This window comes from Boleophthalmus pectinirostris, unplaced genomic scaffold (assembly GCF_026225935.1).
Source record: "Boleophthalmus pectinirostris isolate CB_2022bp ecotype Guang Dong unplaced genomic scaffold, ASM2622593v1 HiC_scaffold_17, whole genome shotgun sequence".
In the NCBI taxonomy this organism is placed as follows: Eukaryota; Metazoa; Chordata; class Actinopteri; order Gobiiformes; family Gobiidae; genus Boleophthalmus; species Boleophthalmus pectinirostris.
This window is the reverse complement of record NW_026571115.1, coordinates 19,536,281-19,560,171: the sequence shown is the minus strand read 5'-3', so window position 1 is coordinate 19,560,171 and position 23,891 is coordinate 19,536,281. Positions and strand designations below refer to the sequence as shown.

General features: G+C 39.8%; 1 protein-coding gene across 3 annotated transcripts; it reads right to left on the bottom strand.

Moving 5' to 3' along the window:
- Positions 1-1,080: 1,080 nt before the first annotated feature.
- gpr139 (G protein-coupled receptor 139) lies at positions 1,081-23,561 on the bottom strand. 3 transcript variants are annotated; one of them, XM_055152875.1, is made up of 3 exons: positions 23,417-23,561; positions 20,900-20,902; positions 1,081-2,060 (listed from the first exon to the last, which is right to left on the bottom strand). In XM_055152875.1, the coding sequence occupies exons 1-3, from the start codon at positions 23,559-23,561 to the stop codon at positions 1,081-1,083; spliced, it is 1,128 nt and encodes a 375-aa protein (XP_055008850.1). The 3 variants fall into 3 exon arrangements, with proteins under 3 accessions (XP_055008850.1, XP_055008851.1, XP_020790970.1); XM_055152876.1 differs by lacking the exon at positions 20,900-20,902 and adding an exon at positions 19,801-19,803; XM_020935311.2 differs by lacking the exon at positions 20,900-20,902.
- Positions 23,562-23,891: the final 330 nt, after the last annotated feature.

Below are 23,891 nucleotides of genomic sequence, written 5' to 3'. Positions count from 1 at the left end.
CTTCACATTTAGCTTCCGCCCAAACCACAATGCTGCCCTGTGACTGAACCAGTCTCTGAACCCTGGTGGATTGAACAGTGGGAGCCTGACTAGATTTTCATGAGTTTGTGAACCCTTTAAAATCACCATATGTTTAGTGAAGATAAAACAAAATATATTTCTAAAGGTTTTTATAGCTGTACAGTGCATAAAACGATTACGCCATTTTCTGTTGGCCACTTTAACTGATAATAAACATCATGCCAGCACTGGAGTTACTTCCTCAGTCTCCCTAAAAAGCTAAAGGTTTAAAAAGTACATTCATTTATTCTCTATATATTTTATGTCATCGCAAACCATTAATAGCTATCAGAGGACTATCTACAGTCAGCAGACATTTCCTCTTCCTAAAACTGGACATGTGATAACTACATAACACCGAGGAGACATGGGACCTCAAATATAGTTTTTGTAACACTGTAACAGTCAAGTGTACCATAAATATCTAACATCAAAAATCTGATACTGGAGATGTTTAATGATAAGAATGCAGTTGAGGCTTCTGCATACTGGCCATTGGCTATAGTCAGTTTGCTGGGGTAAGGGCAGTGGACTTGTGGATTAGCCCTGACCCCGGCACAAAGACACACATGTTCAATGCTCTTCACTTGGCAGCGCTGGTCCAAGCAGAGACCAAAATGAAACCATGAGGCGAGCCTTGCTCAAGATATCATTGGTGGTGCATCAAAAATTAGCACCAATCAATTTGTATTATTACTGTACATACTGTTATGGGTGTCTTCGTCAATGTGGACTGAGAAGAAGTGCTCTTTGAGGCAACAGTCTTTTACAGTAGTTGATTTTTTTTGCACAACAGAAAGAATCTCTTGAGGACTGCTGCTTAATAAAACTTTTTTTCATGTTTGCCAAAGACAAAGACTTTTCCCCCTCACACTGCTGTTCGGCACCAGCTGAAGTCTCGCCGCTGTGCTCTCTGGGCTGGCTGACATTTCCAAGCCTCAAAGAGGGATTGTGGGTAAAGCTGGTCGCCAAGGAGACAACCCCATTATTTTCTACCTGTGGTGAAAGTGGGGTAGAGCCTCACGAGGAAATGCAGATGGGCTTCCCGTTTTTATCATACTGGTACACTAACATTTTAATGCAGTGGGAGTTGGCTGGAGAGATCCAAGGGCTGCTCGTTATGGAGAAGTTGTGGCTAGCGTAAAATGGCGGCGGTTGCTTTCGGCAGTGGACCAGGGCCCGCAGCACGTTGGCTGCCATACCCCGAAATCGTTTACTGATGAAGCAGTACAGGAAAAAGTTCACCCCGGTGTTGAGCAGTGCCAACATGTTCGCCAGATCAGTAAGCAGGTGTAGAAGCTGGCTAGCCCCCTGAGAGGCGGGAGGGGGTGAGTAGAAGTGGTACAAGATCATGAGGGTACGTGGCGCCCATAAAACTGCAAAGATGGAGGTGATGGCGAGCAGGATGGCGGTGGTCTTTCCGGTGGAGTAGCCACGGAGGCGGAAACAGTTGCGTCTGCGGCGGAGTTTGCGCACGATAACAGCGTTGAGGGTGAAGAAGACGGTGCAGGGCAGGAGGTAGACAGTGGTGCAATGGGCCCAAACCAGAACATGCTGAGCTGCAGTTCTCCCTGTTACATCCCCCCCAACCACACCCCCCGTCCCGTACAGACTGTGCCACAGCTCAGGCCACCAGTAATAAGGCGCCGCCGACAGCAAGCACCCAACGTACACCGCAAATATGACCCGGCGTGTACGGGCGGGGTATGAGACCGTGTGGTATCGCAACGGGTGACACACGGCGATATATCGGTCGACGGTGAGAGGGACGGTGATCCAAATGGAGGTGTGGATGGAGGAGAACTCAAGCACTTGCACTGCGCTGTTAAGTGAAGGGGGCAAAGGCGTGGCCAAAATAAAATCTTCCAAAATAAAGTCCACAAAAACAATGAGTAGCAGCACCAAGATGTCAGCCGCTGCCAGGGCCAAGAGATAGTTGTAGGAGGACTTCTGACGACGCAGCACCAGCTGGGACAAGATCACCACTGTCAGGATGTTGGCTGGAGAAGAAAAGGAGAAAAAAATTTAGTGATTGTTAATAAAATACAAAAATAATGAAATGAGTTACACTGCAGGTAGGTATGCATGCATATTTAGCCAAGTTTATATCTTTGAATAATGACTTGCCCCTACTACTTCTTCTTGTTTTGGTTTAATCTTGGTTTGGTTCTTACTTTTTATATTGCCGAGGTTGGTACCTGTAAAACCTATGTTACTCTCCTATCCCTGTTCCAGTATTTCATATATATTATGTTGTACTAGGAACTGAACATTGCTCCGCTTTGCACCGGTCCAGGAGGGATTCTGAGATCTTAGGCTCACACATGACTCATCCCACAGTGACCTATATGCTTTAGGTGGACGAGCAAGGTTTCCTCGCTCACGTGGACAATATAGTCCCATTATGTCTTTTTTGGATTGTTCGATCTTTTCTCTCTACCGTTAAATCTTCTTGTGTGCAATTTAGACTCAAATTATTCCAACAAGGACCGCTTTGTGCACTGGTTTTTAGGAGCAGGTGGGAGCAAGCGTGATTATACCTCTTCGTGTTTTATGATTTAGTCTTGTAATCACCAACAAAATGACTCAGGGTGTCTCCTATCGTGAGTGCAGAAAATTGATGCAATTAAACAATACCTAAATTTAACAGAATTTTACTTAGCTTTGATTGCGTGCTAAATTTACAACACATTTCCTGAATTAGAAAAGGCCAAGTGCATGACCATATCTCACACAGAACAAATCAGAGGTCTAATTTTACATCCCAGTGGGGGTCTGGGTGCTGCACAGTGGTTCCCTACTGCTCCTGACAGGTCCACTTAGCAGCAGGGGTGGACAGTATGCCAAAAACATATATCACCATTTTCTTGGGGCCAGGTCATGTTTTTTGTTGTTGTTTTTTTTGTTTTTTAACACAATTTAGATGAATGTTAATAGTGCCTTAAACAGGTAACATGGCTACTTATTTTGAAAGCTCATATGATTGGTTAATTCTACAGGTGTAACGATATCTCACAATACGATATCATCACGGTATGAACCTCACGGTACGATATTTATTGCAATATCATGGGAAAGCTCACAATATGGTGGGGAGGCTCACGATTAGGGATGTAACAATATCCAAATCTCTTGGTACGATGTTTTCACGATATACATCTCATGGTATATTTATTGCGATATTTTGTAGATTCTCACAAAACTGTTAATATGCATTTTTTTCCTCTTAAAATGCCTTTACAAGACTTAATCCAAAGAACTAAGACTTAAAAATGCTTAGAACTGTTATTTCTTCTTGTAGTCTACACTGAAATGGAGCACAGGATCATGTAGTTCCCTTTGTCTTTTTTTTTAGCTATTGCTGCACCATAACTCTTAATTTAAGCAAAGAGACTTGTAATTCGATATATTGTGATGGTCCACGATATTATTGTGAGAATTTTGAAGATATGATATCATGATATTTCAGTTATTGTTACATCCCACGTTAATTTCATCTGTAACTCACTCAGAGCCTTAAAGAAACTGACCAAAAGGAGAAGTGGGTAGGGAAAGTGTGTTTTATCATATAATGGCATTAAAAATCCTATATTTCACAAAATTTACTCTTGTTTGCCATGTTGCAGTGCTTTTACCTCATCAAAAACATACCTGGAGTTGTGTTTTGTTTCCTTCAGACATGTTTGAGTAATCCTTTATTATTAATCAGTGGTACTTTGGTATGCAGTGGTATTTTTCAAGTTAACAGTTATTTTATTTATTTATTTTATATGTTTATTTTTTTCATTCATATAGTATAAAAAGACACCAACAGTGTCACAACATCAAATCTACAAGAAATGAATGAAAAGGAGCAGAAAGAAGAGCAATCTTATGTTATCTGTCCCCTTTCCCCTTTTCCAGACAACACATCAACACCGATGGTTACTAAACATTTCAAAACAATACATTTTAGTTCAGGCACAATTATTAATCAATTGCAAACAGAAATCTTCACTATTATGCACAGCAACTTAGTTTCCTTTTTCATATAAACACATTGCATTTCATTTGATATGTTTTTTAAATGCCATCATTGTACTTCATTCTTTTATATCTTTGTCAAGACTATTCCATAAGTTAACTCCTTTCACAGCGATGCTTCACTCCATAACCTTGGTTCTGGTTCTAGTGGCTTGTTCTCAAACAGTCTTTGAATATTTACAAGTAATACATTGCACTTTGCTTTATACATGACTCTAAGGAGACTTAAGTCAACAATATCATTCATTTTCAACACTTTAAGTAGAACAAATAATGGGTTGGAAGGCTCTCTACAATAACTGTTGGTGATAATTCTTTTTTATAAAATAAATAATGGCTGTAGGTAAGTTTTACTAGCCTTTCACTTCGTGGAAACTGTGTAACCTTGCAGCGTTAGAATTCGTTCGCTAGATGGTAGGCAGCTACTTTTTTTCATTTAACCATTAACTATTTGGTTGGTTAGGGCAATAATATTTTTGCCCTTGATAAAATTCACCGAACATTATCTTTGTTCCGGCGTTAAATCCTCGATCTCGGGAATTGTTGCCAACGCAGTATGTATGTCTCTTCACTGATTGGCTCGTGCCTGAACTCGCACTTCCGGGGGTTTTTGCGAACCCTCTAGTGTATTCTGATTCCTGACCTAGTCGCTGGAGAGAAATGAAATTGAGCGGATGTGGTGCCAACCTGGCTAAAGTTTTACATGTTGACCCCCACATTTCTACACAGTACATCAGATACGGTGCAATTATAGAGTTTTACAAGGTTAATAATGCTGCACTATTTAGTGAGAACTTTACTTTATGCAGCACAGCAATTGCTTTGTAAAGATTTTGTGTCATTTATATTATTGTTTTATATTTATATTGTTACCTTTGAAGGATGGGTCAAATACAGAGGAACAATTTAACTATGACAACATAAAAGACAACTAGCTGAAATTCCCGATGTGGTGTTAGGAGGCTGCATCTCTGAGAGCCATGCACTCATCTGATTTGTGTGCTCTCAGTGTGGTCTTGCCCTGTGGTAATAGATCTGGGATTGGATTAAATATGGCAGCTTGAAGTCTGCTCCATCACACTTCACAGCCTCGGCCCCTATCAGCTGATTACAAATTACAAAGCTGGCTCCAGTTAATGACTAAAGATGTCCTTGGTAGACGGCGCACATACAAGAGAACGCACACACTGTCACGCCAGCGTCACTTACAATGCAAATCATCAGGCATGCTGCAATTAATTAACAAACAATTGATCTATAAAATGTCAAAGCAGAGGATAAAAAGGCAGCTTAATCTACATGAGCCAATCAGGTTTGAGGTGTCTCTCTGTAACCGAAATGATTATATAGATTAATAATAATTGATAATTGATCATAACAATTCAGTGCTATAACTCACTCTTGGCTAATTACATTTTGTGTAGTGATGTGATGTTCGTGAGCAAATAGGCTCTTTTGAAAAGTCCCTTAACCTGAATAGTTGGATTCGAATTAATTTTTTCCTGATTAACCAAGATAAGAATCAGCACAGAAGCAAAGTAGGCAACAGCAGTGAGAGATTTGTACACAAAACACATATTTGGCATCTTAATAACAATTTGTTTTTAAATTATTATTATTTTATTGCAACATTTTATTTTGAATTTCATTATTTCAAGGGTAAACACACTCTCAGAATCATTTTAAACAAATCTGAGCCTTGGCAAATCCTCTCTGATTAGTTTGTACCTAATGAGTTCTCACATTGGCTTCTGTCATTTAATTAAATATACAAAGAGCCAGACTTTTGAATGGCTCTTTGACATGAATGGATCCAAAAGATTTGAATCCCACAAATGAGTCGAAAGTCCCATCACTAATTTTGTGTTTATTTCAGTATAAATTTAATGGAGAAGGTTATATGTGCTGGGTCAGAGCGGGAACAGAAATAGCAATCCAACTGCAGCTGTAAGAAGAGGTCCCAGGATCATTAGCCTCACTGTGAGAAAAAAAAACATCTAATTTTGTATATAATAAGATACAAATTTGACATTGTGTTAAAAAAATACTAGTCCCTTGTCAGAGCATGTTAAAAGGCCAGAGGTGAAGCCAGTTCTCCATCAGTCAGACTCATTTGTGCACCATTATAAGATATAACCTGTGACCAGTTTAGCTTTTGTCACAATCCCAAAAGCGGAATGACTACTTTAGTGAAAAAGCAGCTCAAGCACTCCTTTCACTCTCGTTTTGTTTCTCATTTGGGGTAGTCATCAATCGTCTTTGTCCTTGAAGTGGATCTTATCACTGCATGTGCATATCCAAAAGCAATGGATAAATACAAAAAATCTTTGCTGCTGAGTGTAGGCCTGTCATGACAACAAATACATCGCAGAATGAAGAAATAATTAACCAAAGAAGCCCTCTGCAGCTCAAATCTTATTATAGGCTGGCAAAAATAACCCAAATCTCCCCACTTTTACAAAGAAAATGTACACAAAATAAATATTGAACCCCAAAATATATGGTTTCAGCTTTCTTATATTGAACGTCAGTATAGTGAATATTATGCCAGGCTTAGTTGTGTGTTTTAACATAATGTCTATAAAATGAGAATGTATTTCATTTGTCACATTGGACATTTTAAAAGTGCGCCTTAACAAATTAGTCCTAAGTAATTTTTCCACGTAATTTTGATCCATATTTAAATTGACAAAATTAAAGGGCCCATATTTCACTATTTTATGTTATGATGTTGTGTCCTCATCAAAAACATACCTGGAATTCAGTCAGTTTTGCATAATATGAGACCTTTGCTCTAATTAAATTATCATTCTTATCTAATAATATTGCACTAAGTAACTTTTCTACCACCTGCTGGTCTTGTAGGGAAATGTTATTGTTCTGCTTGAAATGTTCCACAGTTGAACTTGCAGCAAAGAGCTTCCTAATTACACAGGCTTGTGGGTTGAGCCTTGTACCTCTTGTGTGGGGTTGTACTCCTAATCACAAGGAGGGTTTGCATAGGCAGCATTCACATAAACACATAAAACCACCCCAGGCATGTTTTGACAAGGAAACAGCATTATAACATGATAGAAAGCGCCAAAAAGTTGATTTAGAGTAATATCTGCAGCCTATAGAGTGCAATCCTATTCCTCATTTTTACATCCATGCAGTGCTGTAAATAAAGAACGTAGCAGGCTGCTGGTTATCACTGCTGAGGTATTATTTTGTTTGGGCTTTCCTGGGAGGGAAGGGGCTTTCTACTGACAGACAAAAGGCATCTACAGTGAGCTTGACATTTCCATTTAGTTGCTGCCCGTGCGGACTGTGCCACCCATTCGTTTCAATTGACTCCTTCGCTTTCTGTGCTCTCAGAGGCTGACATATTGACAGATGCAAGGCAGGGGTTAGCAGTGGCTATATGCACCTCCCTCTATGTGGGCATCCTCCATTGTTCAAAACAGCGGGGGCAAAAAGAAATGCCATTTTTACTTTCAATATAAAGTTCTGTTTTGGATTAATGTGAAAAGTTGTGTTAGACTTAGCTAAACTTTATTGATCCACAAGGGAAATTAAAAGCTCACAGATGGGAGCAAGTCTCAACAAGCAGACAAACCAATACCGATATAACATTCGCTCGGTGTGGGAATAATGGATGATAAACTTGTTTGTGCTTGTTTGGATATATCTGGATACAAGTTCATATTTTATCTTCGAAACTGAATATACAGGAAAATATGGATATATATATATATTTTTTTTTTACCAGGGCTCATCACAAATCACAAAAATTATGAATTCAAACAGGTGAAGTGACATGTGAGATATGAAAACTGTGTCAGAAGGTTAACTTTAAAAGGTCCTGTATGAGATTTTGAACTTATGAGGCAGAGGTGGGGGGGCTTTGTGTTGCGCACCACTGGAGTGGACCCAAAAAAGGACTCAAAACAAGGACAAAAATGCAAAAGTAACAGGGTTTATTAACCAGGGTGGACAGGCGGTGAAGAGATGAGGAGCCAGCTGCCGGGATGCAGGAGTCTTCAATGGCGGGAACTAGGAATACAAAAAAATGGCGGGAACTAGGAGTACAAAAAATGCAGGCAAGTATACAGCGAGCGAGGGGAAAAAAAAAAAAAAAAAAAAAAAAAAATCAAAAATCAAAAACTGAGCCAACAGTGGCAGGGACTAGTTGGAAACATCCAAAGACTCCAGATGTAAAGGTGAAATTTCAGAAGGCTGCAGTGACGAGTCTGGAAAATTCAGGAATGTGGAGGACTGCAAAGAAGGCGAGACAGTGTGTAGTGAGGATCTCAGGTGAGGAGCAAAAACCTGCTTAATGGAGTCCAGGCGATGAGCAGGAAGCAGCTGCTGTGCTGACATCACAGGAAGGTGCTGAGGAACAGGTAGCCCCAGACGGAGAACTATGTCCAGCGGTGACACGGAGGCAAGAAGTAAGGAAACCACCCCAGACGGAGATACTTGTCTGGCGGTGGCTCAGGGCACAAGGAAGGTCAACACAGGGCAGCAAGTGTTCATCAGGGTTCAACAGGGACCAGGTCTGATAGAGTTGGACACTCAAGTGAGGATCCATGTGCAGGAGTTGGTCTGGGAGTAAACTCCAGGTGTCAGAGGTGCAGTTTGCAGAGTCCAGTCTTGGTTGGTTCTTTCTGTCAAGTCTATTGTCGTGCTTCCCCAGTAATTGACCTTGATTGGAGAAAGCGTGGAACAAAGGATTTGAGTCTGTTGGGTACATGTTTTGGCCAGATTGTTCTGTTACGTGCCACTGGAGTGGACCCAAAAAAGGACTCGAAACAAGGACAAAAATGCAAAAGTAACAGGGTTTATTAACCAGGGTGGACAGGCGGTGGAGAGATGAGGAGTCAGCTGCTGGGATGCAGGAGTCTTCAATGGCGGGAACTAGGAGTACAAAAAATGCAGGTAAGTATACAGCGAGCGAGGAAAAAAATCTAAAACTGAGCCGACAGGGAAATCACCATCTGGTAGATGAAACAAAGGAGAGCTGGGCCTTTGTAGCAGGCTTGATTGCAGATGGTGTTCAGGTGCTCCCAGCAGACTCCGCCCACATCCACACCCAGAAGACTCAGGACAAGCAGGGGCGTGGCACTTTGACTTGATAAAATTTGGACTTGGACTTGAAGGTCACTAGCTTGGGACTTGACTCTAACTTGAGGCCTGTGACTTGAGAAGACTTGAAAAGCACTTTTAAATCTGAATTATTTCTATTCTGACTCACTCTGTGATTCACTCTAAGATTCACGTCAAGACGTTTAAAATTGAAAAATTAACTAAATACATTTCCACAACTCTTACATACTCTATAATACTCATATATAAATATACTATGATTTTTAAGTACAATTTATCTTAAAATTCATGTAAAATGCAAAAATCTAAAGACTTGAAATGACTTGAAGCTCAAAGCAGACGACGTGGACTTATGGGCTAGTGACTTGCTTGTCTTTGACTTGGGACTTGACACGGATTGAGGTCAAAGACTTAGGACTTACTTGAGACTTGCAAAACAACGACTTGGTCCCACCTGTACTATGAGGTAATAGGTTAGCTCCGCCCACTTAGTCCCTTCTCTCATTCTCATGTTCCAATAATAATAGAGAAACAACTATTATCCTAAATAATTTTTCCACGTAATTCTCATCCATATTGAAATTGACAAAATTAAAGGGCCCATATTACGCTATTTTATGTTATAATGTGTCCTCATCAAAAACATGCCTAGAATAAAATTAGTTTTGCGTGAGACCTTTGATGTAAGAGAATTTAAGTAATTTATCTTCCACGTACATCTCAGTTTAACATTGACACACAAGAGCCATATTTACACCATGATCTTCCCTTGGCATACCATGGGCATACCACTATCTAAATTGTGGCATATTGCTGTTTAACCGGTGTCTAATGGCCTTCATAGTCTCACCACTTGCTTTATAAACCTCCTCCTCCAGAAGCATAGTCAAAGGGGCTTGAACACTCAAAGATCATGCTATGTTCTCTTTTGAAATCGTACTATGTAGACTTTTGTATGAGGTTGTATGACAGGCAAGCTGACACACCATGATGACCAGTGCAGCACATTCATACTGCCTGTTAGAAATATATTTTGTATTTAAAATGTGAAGTTGTATTGCTTTTCTATATGAGAAGTGGTCACAAAAATATACTGCTTGCTTCCATATAATGAATCCATGAGTCAGAGCCACAGGGAGCCTCGGTGGAGCATATCGGCAAAATAACCGTCTTGAACCATCTAAGAGCAGAGGAAATGCACCAAATGACCATAATGTGACTGTGTGATTGCTTCTGTTTGTGTGTCTATTATTATACCTCTGCTTTCTGTTTGGTCCCTCACCTCTGCTCCTCTAAGACAATGAGGAGGAAGGGGGGGCATTGACGTTGTTTGGTGGGGCACATTCAAGGCATAGTGTTCTCGCCAAGATGCAACAAGGCTGAGTCATCCAACACTTTGAGAGCTCATCTTAACCTGTTAACCTGCAGGGCGTTTCAACACCTCCTCACTCTCTCTCCAAATGTGTGTGCTGTTGAATAGATCAGAGAGATGGAGCAGCTGTCCACAAATATGAAGTTACAAGAAGAAAAGACGGTGTTAACATCATCATTTAGACTAAAACCCAAAGTCAAAATGTGTCCTTTTGTTAATCTGGTTTTACGGCGACTGGCACTCAGCATATTAGGAGCTGTGATGGAGTGTGAACCAGAGCTATCGAATTCCTCATCATAAAAAAGAAAAAGTAAAAAAAGGTGTCTGAAATATGTTTGAAATGTGTTAGTGCCAATACTAAATGAATAATAATGAAAAAATAATATATGTGAGAATATATGCGATTCTCTTTTGCTGTTATACTCGGAGTTACGACAAATCAAACATTCCCTCACATACAACTGCACAGTGAAGCCAATCCTCATATTATTACGTATATAAAATGTTTATTTCAAGATATTTATGTCTTTTATCTGGTCTCCTCGCCAGTAAGAAGTAAAAGAGGATGTTCACTGGTCATTAAGGTTTTTCCCAGAGACACATAACTTTAGAAATTTCAATTGAAATTTGTTTAGTTGTTAGCTCAAATGCCACTTTCACATGTAGGGCTGCTTGATTATGGAAAAAATCATTATCACAATTATTTTGGTCAATATTGAAATCATGATTATTTAAATCATTATTTTTTAGTTACACGATGCATTTTTTCTAGCCAGGTTGGTGCCACCTAGTGCCTCTGCTCAATTTCATTTCTCTCCAGCGACTAGGTCAGGAAACAGAATACACTAAACGGTTTGCAAAAATTCGGGAAGTTGTAAACTGCACACCGGCCAATCAGTGAAGAGCTGTGAAGCCATGACGTCAAACTCAAGCGCCTGTCTGGGTCGCTTTTGTGGAACAGCACAACAATAAACAAAGCGGTCGAGATGGATGTAGACGAAGCCAAACATTCTGTGTTGGCAACGATTCCCAAGATTGAGGATTTAAAGCTGAAACAAAGACAATGTTTGGTGAATTTTATCAAGGGGAAACACGTTATTGCACTTCTTCCGGTTTTTGGGAAAAGCTTAATATACCAGTTAGCCCCGTTAGCGGCGCACTACATATGTCATGACCAAATAGCAGCGATTGGTTAAATTAAAAAAAAGTACCCACCTACCATTGAGTGAACAAATCCTAATGCTGTGAGGTCAGAGGGTTTCCACAAAGTGAAACCGGCTGATGAATCAGGCTACATTAATTCAGCATTTCTCTCTCTCAAAAAACAACAACACTTTGTTATTGATAATTTATGCAGGACTTTCAAATTTAAAATAAATATAGGCTACAAATATGTACCTTAGAGCGGGTTTACGATGTATAAAACATAAAATGAACTAAATATACTTTGAACGTGACATAAGGCATAGAAAAACAAGTATCCAAAATAAACTATATATCCAGCTGTCCTCTAACCTCTATATTTAAAAAAATAAAATTTAGATAAAAAAATAAATAAATTCCAAAATAAACTTTGTTAAGCTTAAATAGTTTCAACTCAATTTTATGAGTTTGGAGATTGAAATCGTTTGGAGACACAAATCGAAATCACGATCAAATATAATTAATTGCACAGCCTTATTTACATGCTAATTATTTTCTAAAATACGAGATCAAAAGGTTTCCACACTGAACAATGTGGGTTGTTGCTAGAGAAAAATACAGAGGACTGGCTCTGGTGTTCCAAAATCTTCTCGGACTTGCTAAGTGGACATTGACATTGGCATTGAAGGAGGGCTTTTCCCAGTCACAAGGATATAATTTATTTTGAATTAATAATCGCTGTGGCAAAGGTTTTTTTTCTGATTTGTGAGACTTGCTAACTTTTTTGCCCCCTTACGGTAAAAACTCAAATACAGTCACAAATGAAAAAGTAGCAGTTTCTCTAAAAGGTTTCCTAACATTTGATGGTTGTGTCTTATAAAGAGCTAATAAGCTAATGGGAGAGAGGATGGGAGGATGAAGGTCACAGAGAAAATGAGGATTCGTAGGAGTAGACAGGTGCGGAGAGAGAGAAGAGAAAAGAGAGAGGGGAGATGAGAAAGAGTGCAGAGAAGGGAGATAGGAGAGAGAAAAGAAAGGAGAGAGCAGAAAGGGAAGAGAGAGAGGGGAGAGAGGAAAGAGGAGATAGAAGTTTCAGAGGAGAGAGAGAAGAGAGGAGAGGCAGGAGAAAGGAGAGACAGGAGAGAGAGGACAGAGAGGAAAGAAGAGATAGAGAAACAAAAGAGGGGGAAGAAGAGAGAGGGGGAGGAGAAAGAGTAGAGAGAGGGGAGAGAGAGAACAGAAAGACCAGAGAAGAAAGAGGAGAGACAGGAGAGAGAGAGACAGAGGAGAGAGACGGAGGAGAGAGGAGAAGAAAGAAAGACAGGGAAAGAAGAGAGGGACAGGGAAGAGAGAGAAGGAGAAAGAAGACAGACAGGACAGAAAGGAGAGAAAGAGAGGAGACAGATAAGGCAGAGAGAAGGGAGAGAAGAGAGAGAGGAAAGAGAAGAGAGATGAGAGACCAGAGAAGAGAGAGAGGACAGAGAGAGAGGAGAAAGAGAAAAGAGGGGCCAGAGAGGAGACACAGGAGCGAGACACATAAGAGATATATAGAGAGAGAGAGGACAGAGAGGATAGAGAGACCAGAGAAGAGAGGCAGGAGAGAAAGAGAGATGAGAGAGAGAACAGAGAGAGGACAAAGAGACCAGAGAAAAGCGAGAGAAGAGGAGAGGAGAGAGAGAGAGAGGAGAGAGAGATCAGAGAGGAGACACAGGAGAGAGACATATGAGAGAGAGCAGAGAGAGGACAGAGAGACCAGAGAAGAGAGAAAGGAGAGACAGGAGACGGAGGAGAGAGAGGAGAAAAAAGAAAGACAGGGAAGAGATGGGAAAGAGGAGGGACAGGGAAGAGAGAGAAGAGAAGAGAGAGAGAAGAAAGAAGACAGACAGGACAGAGAGGAGCGAGAGAGAGGAGACAGATAAGACAGAGAGACGTGAGAGAAGAGAGAGAGGAGAGAAAAGAGAGAGAGATGAGAGAGAGAGGACAGAGAGACCAGAGAAGAGAGAAAGGAGAGACAGGAGATGGAGGAGAGGGGGGGGAAAAGAAAGACGGGAGAGAAGGGAAAGAGGAGGGACAGGGAAGAGAGAGAAGAGGAGAGAGAGAGGAGAAAGAAGACAGAGAGAAGTGAGAAAAGGAAGAGAGGGGAGAGAGAAGAGGGGAGAAGAGAGAGAGAGAGAGAGCTGAGAGTGAGAGTAGAGAGAGGACAGAGAAGAGAGAGAGAGATGAGAGAGGACAGAGAAGAGAGAGAGAGATGAGAGAGGACAGAGCGACCAGAGAAGAGAGAGATGAGACAGAGAGATAGAGCAGAGAGAGGACAGAGAGATCAGAGAAGAGAGAGAGGTGTGACAGGAGAGAGAAGAGATGGAGAAGAGCGAAGAGAAGAAAGAAAGACAGGGGAGAGAAGGGAAAGATGAGGGACATGGAAGAGAGAGATGTGAAAGAAGACAGACCGGGACAGAGAGGACAGACAGAAGGGGAGAAGAGAGAGAGAAAGAGGGGAAAAAGAGAGGGGCAGTGTCCAGACAGCAGAGCCACCAAATATCAAAGGAGGCTTCAAAGGTCACCAGCACTTTGTTCTTGATGATGACCATTTCCCTTTTGTCTTCTCTAAGTGTCACAGCGACATAAAGCAGTGCTATAATAACACAAGGAACACGCGAGCTCTAATCCCAGTATCAGCTCCGGCTCCAGGTAATGGAGGAGCACAGCAGCAGAATCACCAGCCTCCTCAGCCTCTCCGTCTCTTCTCACCATCACTAGTGTCCATAGGTCCTTAACAAATCTAACTACCCCAATCCATGTATCATTCGTTCATTCCTTTTTCTAAATAAAACCAAAAATAAGAAACAAAAAAACAACTATTTTCTTCATTATTTGTCTTCAAAACCAAAATGAAAAAAATGGATAACGATTAGTTTTTTTCAGTTTTTGATTTTGTGTTTAAATTAATAATGGAAAAAACGGATGTCGGACTTTTGCACTGCATACGGTCTGAACCAGGACTGAACCAGGACTGAACCAGGACTGAACCAGGACTGAACTAGGATTGTCAGGATGGGTCTGGAGGTGCACCTGCATAGACTGATCAGGACTGAGACCGGGACCAGACCGGGACCAGGCAGGGACTGAGACCAGGACTGAGACTAGGACCAGACTGGAACCAAGACTAGGACTGAAGCAGGACTGATCCCAGGACTAAAACAGGAATAAACCAGGACTAAACCAGCACTAAATCAGGTCTAAACCAGAAGTGAACCAGGACTAAACCAGAACTGAACCAGGACTAAACCAGGTCTAAACCAGAACTGAACCAGGTCTAAACCAGAACTGAACCAGGTCTAAACCAGAACTGAACCAGGACTAAACCAGAACTGAACCAGGACTAAACCAGGTCTAAAACAGAAATGAACCAGGACTAAACCAAATCCCGGTCTCTGTCCCAGTCTGGTCCTGGTCTGGTCCCGATGTCAGTCCCGGTCTCAGTCCTGGTTCTGTCCTGGATCAGTCCTGGTTCAGTCCGCATGCTGTGCGAAAGTCCGGCATCGCAGTTCAAGTCACGGAAAACGAGAAACAGCCGTTATCCGTTTTTTCCATTATTCATTTAAACACAAAATCAAAAACTGAAAAAATTAATTGTTATCCGTTTTCATTTTGGTTTTGGAGACAAATAATGAAGAAAATTGTGTTTTTTTTCGTTTTCTTATTTTTGGTTTTATTTTGAAAAACAAATGAACAAAAAATGATACACAGATTTACCCCATTGGCCTAAATTTAGCCGTTCAGTAAATTATGCACGTCCCTTGTTTATTCTTTATTCTTTATTCAGAACTTTCCCATCTGTACTCTGACGACTGGAGAAAAAAAGGAGCTATAATGAACTCGGGTTGCCAGTACCTTCACCTGCAACATATTCTGATACATGGTCCAGTCAGAGTAGTATATTCTGAATACTTAGAATACTTTCATGCAGAGTTGTATTTAAATTATAGTGTAAAAATACAGCTTTTAATTAGTCTCAGTGTTTGTTATGGATTTCCTATCACAATCACAGACAAATTAGAGAAGGAAAAATCACATTTGCACGCACCATTAGAGCAGTGTTTTCCATTTTTCTCAGTTTGAATCCTAACTTGTGTAATAAAGTACCGCCACAAATTCCTTTGATTTCAGAAAAGTAACTGTAAGTAACTGCATTCTGAATATAATATAATAAATATATATACATTAAATATATAATAAAATTTGTATTCTGAATATGCATTCTCTGTACATGTATTCAGCACTGTAGAGTACACATACAAGTGTTTCTTATTCTCAGTATATGGACAGGCCTCAGATCAGAAACTCAGAATTCCATCCTGGAGCTGCAGGGGCTGCACTAGCACTGGTTCAGGATTGGCTGCAGGGGCTGGGGTTCAAGCAGTGAGGATGCAGACCAAAGAGAGTCCATTTAAGCCTAGTTCTGTTTCTTTTTAGTTGTAGAAACTTTTTTTATTTAACCAATCGCTGCTATTTGGTCGTGACATATGTAATGCACCGCTAATGGGGCTAACTGGTATATTAAGCTTTTCCCAAATCCTGTAGGAAGTAGGACAATAACGTCTTTCCCCTTGATAAAATTCACTGAACATTCTCTTTGTTCCGGCTTTAAATCCTCGATCTCGGGAATCACCAACACAGAATATATTGCTCTTCGCTGATTGGCTGGTGCTGGGACTCACATTCCCGGCGTTCTTGCAAACTGTATTCCGATTCCTGACCTAATTGTTAGAGAGAAATGAAATTGAGTGGAAGCACTAGGTGGCACCAGCCTGTCTAGGAACTGGCAACCTAAATGCTAGACTGAATAAGCATCTTGAGACATATGTGGCTATATATCAGCACTAGTAAAACGTCCAAATATATAAAGCTGAGATTCTTTCTACGGGATTGTCTCTATTTCTATTGGACAAAGAGAAGAGAAATGAAGCAAGAGAGATGATTATATGTTTACACATCATAAAAGGTATAATAAATGATATTATACATTCAAAGACACTGATTTTAAAACAAAGTACTGGGCCATCCCTAGTTAGGATGCTCTTTTGGCTGTTATCTTCTATTTGAATGTTTCCCACAGCAGAGGTGGGGACTTGCAAGTCGTGACTTGGACTCGAATCAAACTTGAGTCACTATTTTTTAGGACTTGAGATTTGACTTGATAAAATGGACTTGACTTGGACTTGAAGGTCAGTGACTTGGGACTTGAGGCCTGTGACTTGAAAAGACTTGAGAAAGACTTTAAAATCTGAATTCTTTCTATTCTGATCATAATGATTCACTCTAAGATCTTGTCAAGACATTTAAAAAGGAAACATTAACTAAAACAATTTCAACAACTTTTATATACTCTTTATATAAATATACTATGATTTATTTAAGTACAATTTATCTTAAAAGCCAAAGGCAAAGGCAAAAATCTAAAAAAATCTAAACTATATTTGGTACTTTGGTTTAAAGGTTTGAAAAGACTTGAAATTCCAAGCAAATGACTTGGACTTCAGTTGGATTTATGGGCTAGTGACTCGACTTGGACTTGATTGTGTTTGACTTGGGACTTGACTCGGACTTGACCCAAAAGACTTGAAACTTACTTGCAAAACGACGACTTGGTGACACACAGTGACCAGATGTGTATAAACATTTTAAGTAAAATTATATGACCACTGTACATGTTTTCATAATTCTACCTCACATCCTTATGCCTTTCTGTGTTTTTTATTATATTATATACATTTAGCAAATGTTATATTATTGATTTAAATTTCATTATTTAAAATGACTTTATATTATTTTTTGTTATCATGTTCCTTTAGCAATTTTACATTATTAATTAGAATATTGTTATTGAGAATTTCTTTATATAACAGGTTTTGATTTAAATTCCTCAGCATAATTTTGAGGGACAGAGTACATAAAATATATAGAAAAAACTTCCAACCCCAAAATCCATCCAAAGCTCCTCTATGTTTCTTTAATTCAGCTTTCTACTCATTTTCACGATAGCATCTATTAACACGCTCCCATCCCACACACATCTTCTCAAGGCTGCAGATTGGTCGATCAATAGTCCAACTGAAAATCAATGGGGCGAATCTCTTCATTAGCTTGCCGCTGACATGGTGGCCGGGCAGCAGCGTGAAGGAGGCTGGGGGCTGTTAGTGCTACCACAAAGCCCACCTCTCCCCCTTGTAGCTCAGATAAGTGGAACTCGGAGGAAAAACTTTTGGTAATAGGTGTTTTGTGTCTGAGCACACTGTGGACTGCTAAACAGCCACACAAACTGCACCTGTACCATGAGACGCCGCCATACAAGCCAATGAGGAAAACATGTGATGGGCCAATGACAGAATGTAGGTCAGAGCAGGTTGAAAAGGACACTTTATTTTATGAGTCAAGTGGAAACCCTGCTGACCTGCTGTTAGGCGTTCAATTAGAGCATTTATTGTCATGCCTGGTGTGTCTGATCATTTGGGTGTTTGAAATCAGTAGCATTTTTCCCATTATAATAATTTGTCATTAAAGTTAAAGTTGAAACATGGGTCACTTTTTTTTTTTTAATTTAAATTTCATGAAGAGCCTATTACAACACTGTTGACTTGCTTGTCTCCATGGAGATGTTATTGCTTTGCCTAGAATATTCCTAGCCTGATTCATCAGCCGGTTTCACTTCGTGGAAACTGTCTGACCTCGCAGCATTAGAATTCGTTCGCTCGATGTTAGGCAGGTACTTTTTTAAAATTTAACTAATTGCTGCTATTTGGTCATGACATATGTAATGCGCCACTAATGGGGCTAACTGGTATATTAAGCTTTTCCCAAATCCCATAGGAAGAAGGGCAATAACGTCTTTCACCTTGATAAAATTCACCAAACATTCTCTTTGTTCCGGCTTTAAATCCTCGATCTCAGGAATCGTTACCAACACAGAATGTATGGCTTTGTCTACATCCATCTCGACCGCTTTGTTTACTGTTGTGCTGCACCACAAAAGGGACCCAGACAGGCGCTTGAGTTTGATGTCATGGCTTCACAGCTCTTCACTGACTGGCCGGTGTGTGGTCTACAACTTCCGGGGTTCTTGCAAACCATCTAGTGTATTCCGATTCCTGACCTAGTTACTAGAGAGAAATGAACTTGAGCGCTGGCACTAGGTGGCACCAACCTGGCTAGAATATTCCACAGTGTGGCATTTAATGTTACTATTTTGCATTTGCTCCATTACAGGTGTATGACTACTTCCAGTATTGGTCTCTGCCACTATATGAACTATGTTTATTTATTAAGAAAATGTGAGAATTGTACACAGTTATTAAAATGTTATTATTCCTTGAACTTTTACCTACTTCTTTTGAGTACCAATATATTTATAGATACATGTTTGTATGTTTGTGTTTCAATACATGTTCAATAAGCCATTCCTTCATGAAATTCAAAATGTTAAGATGCTATAAGAATGCAATAATTAATCAAGCCATTAAGTTGGTGGCCCTTATAATCCACTGAACAAAATGTAGACTTTCTACTTGCAAGCTCACCTCTCCACAAATCAGACCTGCCTGTCTCCATGGAGATAGATTAGTTTAATGCTGCACTGTGTAACATTCCAAGCAAAACAATAACAAGTACAGCAGCTTTGCTAAATGCTTGAATCATTGAAGGAGTTGAGACATTGATCCAATACTAATTCCTTACTTATGAGATCAATATTGTGATTATGCAAGACAATTCACATAGACATTATAGTTTGGTTTCAAATATGCTTGGAATGGGCACATCAAATTTAAACTCTCCCATTTGGATAGGCTGATGTTTCCATGTTATTTCTATGGACTACAATACATGTTTTTCAAGATGCTGTCAGATGTGCACAGCGACTACAGTTGTGCAAAGACAGAGACAGGAGAATAAAATAGAGTCTAATTAAAAATGTGGATTGTCTGGACACTCCTCCACTCCAGAGGTGCCACTTCTGTCTGTTATTAATCTCGCCGTCTTCTCATGACCTTGCTTCAGCTCCTCTTTTCATCCCACTATAACAACCATCTCCTCCTTCACATAATCCTAATTTGCGTCACCTTCTTCTGTCTATTGTGGCCCAATAATGTAATGATAAAGGTCAGGTCTGAGAGGAAAGCTGACAGTGCCAAGTCCTGCTGCTAAAACACTGGCTCGTAATTTACAGAATCTAGGTGTATTTATAATTTCTAGTGTTGTTGACATTTTTAGATTGTGTTTTTTTAATGCTTTTATCCCCAAAGAACCTCATAATGATGTCATGCACCCAAGGGAAAAGATGGTGAGTTTGAAAAGGTTTTGGCTATTACATATTTTATCATATTGCTGTATATTTAAAGCAACAACAGCTTCCTGGAGGTGCCACATCACACAAATGATCCATATGGAGACAGATACAGTTTACACCATATTGTGGAATATTATAGCCACAGGAACATCATTTCCATGGAGACAAGAAAGCCAAGTCAGTTTTGCAAACCTGCTCACATTAAACACGTTCTTCTGTGTTTTTCAGTGCAATAAATATATCCAAAATGAATGAATGAATCAAAAAAGCATGCTTTTACTTTAATTAACTTTTTGGCTATGAACTTACAGAGTGGGGCTTTAACCTTGTCCAAATTATGCATTAGTTTCAGATACATTTGTCAGAAAAGTCATTCAGAGTGAAATGTATGCCAGATAAGATCAATGATGAACTCAGTGCTCCTGGAGCGACCAGAAAAAATGCCCAAAAGGATAAAATACATTTTAGTCTAGTTACAGTTTTGTGCTAGAGCTCATTCAAATATTATAACACCTACAACAAATGCATTTTTCAATCTGTCTTTGGCTATAAAGAAATCTTCATGTTTTTTTTCTCATATATATTTTGACAGATAAAGTAAAGTGGAGAGTGGGGAGAGACATTAAGCAGATTGTCAGAGCAGAGAAGTGATCAAACAACCAGCAAAGTACATGTTCTTTCTGGGCTCATATTGGCTATTATATGCTGCACATTTTTCTAGTTTTGATTCTCAATTTCATGGGTTTCTGCTTCCTGTTTCTGGGTGCCATTTTGAGGACTTTTCGCCATTCAAAAGATAGAATAGTTGTTTAATTGGTATGGCAAAAGTGCAAATTTTTCATCATTTTGAAACCCATGGACAAGCCCACAACCCACTATAATAAGGTGATTTTTGATGATGCATTTTAAAGGGCCCATTATACTCTCTGTGTTATAATGTTCTGTTTTGTTTCATGCACACATGTTTAACACACAACCCCTGCATACTTAGGCTTTTCTCAAATGGAAAACACTTTCTGAGGTCATGTGGTAATATAGGAAATGCTCCACTGTGTTTTTAAACGCCATACACCTTCACTAGAATCATTTGGATAATTCCAGCCCTGGAACAGAGCATTTGAGCTTTGGAGCTGTAGATAGAGTAATAATAAAGGATTACTCAAACAAAACGTGAATGAAACAAAACACAATTCCAGGTAACAACATGGATTAAACCTGACAAGAATTCATTTTAGCAGTTTTAGTATAGGACCTTTAAACGTGGCAGCAGGGTCCAGTATCCATGTGGCTGTTTCGGTAACACTGACTCATGAATCATTTATGATGAGAGCTTGAGTTGTGCTACAATGATTGAACAAGTTGCTGCTGCAAAAGTGTCACCCCAGTGCTCTCGAATCGGCCATTTATCCACTGAGGCAAGATCGCAATTGCCTTTTGTTACTTACAGTCATTAAAGAAACTAACGCATTTGCACAAGTGAATAAAAAAGAAGAAGCAGAAGAAGAAGAAAAAAAAGACCATTTCTAGCTAGGGAACAGAAAGTTAAAAGGACAAGAAAGGGAATTGCCTGTGCTGGACTTGATTTCTGATCCAGAGAAAATAATTAAGCTGGTTACTTTACAGGCGCGTAGCAGTGAAAGCATTTTGTTTGCGAAGGTTGTTTTTAAAGGCTTCCAGGTGGAGAAGGACAAATCGATGATAAAAGATGCAATTAAAATGCCTTTGAGCAATAATTGGGTAGCATTATGACTACTTACAGTATTGGTCTGTGCCACTAAATGAACTATGTTTATTTATTAGGTTTTGACTCGAGGTATATCATTTAAAGGTGTTGCAGTGACCCCGAAAGTGACATTGTTGTTGACAGTTATTTGAATGTTATTATTCCCTGAACTTTTACTAAGTACCAGCCAATATATTTTCTCTTCTTTAATGAATACGTGTATTCAGTGTTCAGTAAATGTTCAATAAATAATTCGTTCATAAATTTCAGAGTGTAAAGATGCTATAAGAACACAATAATCAAAGGTCCTATATTGTACCTCATCAAAAACATACCTCGAATTGTGTTTTGTTTCATTCACACGTCTGCCTACATCTCTAAAGCTCAAAATGCTCTGTTCCACCTGGCGATGTCATATACTGGTACTTTTTAAGTTAACACCTCCTTTTACATTTTGTTCAGTAGAGATTCAGCAATTTCAGGTCTGAAATCATGCAAATGATTCAAGTGAAGATGTATGGAGTTTAAAAACACATTGGAGAGCTTTCTGTGTTACCACATGACATCACAAAGTGGAACAGAGCATTTTCTGTTTCTGTTTGTTGAACTCATCCTATATATGCTTGGATTTGTGTGTTAAACATGTGTGAATGAAACAAAACACAGCATAGATCAGAAAACAGCTTAATATGTGTCCTTTAATCAAAACTGAAGTAAGCTTATTTGGCACAACCCCAAACCTGGACAAATACAAACACACAAATCAATATGCATTTCCCTGTACTTTACAAAGCAGATGATTTGTAAACAACATCTTCACCTCTCCATATTACAAACATGATTAATGACTTAATGAGACCGTAATCAATTTGATATTACAAAGATTGTGTTTTCAGATTAATGGTTGTTTTGGTTTGCAGAGTCCTCTGGGGTTTTTCCTATCTTTGACTCTAAGAGTTAGGCATCACTGTCCTCTTTCAACTGACCTCCAGCTCCTCAGTCTGCGTACTGTCTCTGGCTTTCTCTTTCTCTCCCACATAAACCGAGCAGCATTTTGGCTACTGTCATGTGTTGGGACAGGTCATCGCCCATAGATCACACAGCGGGACAGAAGCATCAAACCGGTCACCTAATCATTGAGACTGATCAGAATAAATAAGTGAACCTTTATTATTCAAGTGCCCATATAACACACATGCGCTGTCCCAAAAGGTCACACTATGAGTCACCGCTTAATACCATTGCCAATATACTGTAAAAGCAATGAATATTTAAAGAGGGACGATTTTATGGGAGTGAATTTGGATTATCTTTTGATCTGAGAGCTCAAAATGAAACAGGAAATTTTAGTTAAAAAAGATTAAGACATTGCTCAATAGTACCTGTTACACAAGAAATGAAGTGGCAAGTTAAGAATTATGATTTTGTTTCATTGGAGTATTGTAACTACGGTATATGTTATTTTGTCATTTTAAATATTTTGTCAAAGAAATGGATTCTACAAACTCAAGCACAAGGTCAGACTAGACAGATCTCAGTCTGAAGTAGCCGCCAGTAACATATGTGCAACAAAGCAACATGCTCAACTTACCCATGAGATGAGAAACAACAAAACACTAAACATACTAGTAACAATAAAGGATAAAACAATATTAAGTTGTCTTACCTGGCAACCCAAGACAGAGCAGGGCACTGTAGTAGATCACAGGCAGTGGTCCGAGGGGGCAACCCTGGATGACCTCCGGGGGATGCTGTCCCGGACCCCAGCTGCCGTTTAGGTTTAAAACAGGAAAGATGTGACTGTGCTCCATGGTTGTCTTGTAACTATCTGTTTTTCTGGATCCTCTTCCTTTAGCTGTGCTCAGTGTCAAGAAGCAAACTGCCCCAAAGCCGGTCGGACGAGGCTGCGAGGGTGCTCTGTCCTTGGGTGCCAATCAGCGGAGTGTGTGAAGGCTGAAAGGACTGTACGATAAGTGAAATAATGGCACAGACAACAGACATGAGGAGGAGATGCAGGGGATGGCGATGTGTTTGTAGGTGATGGAGGGAAGAGGAGAGGAGGTGAGTGAGGAGGGAAGTGAAGAGCGGCGAGGAGGGTGCCGGCGACAGTCCACAGCATCTGAGGGAGGGGCGGGGTGAGG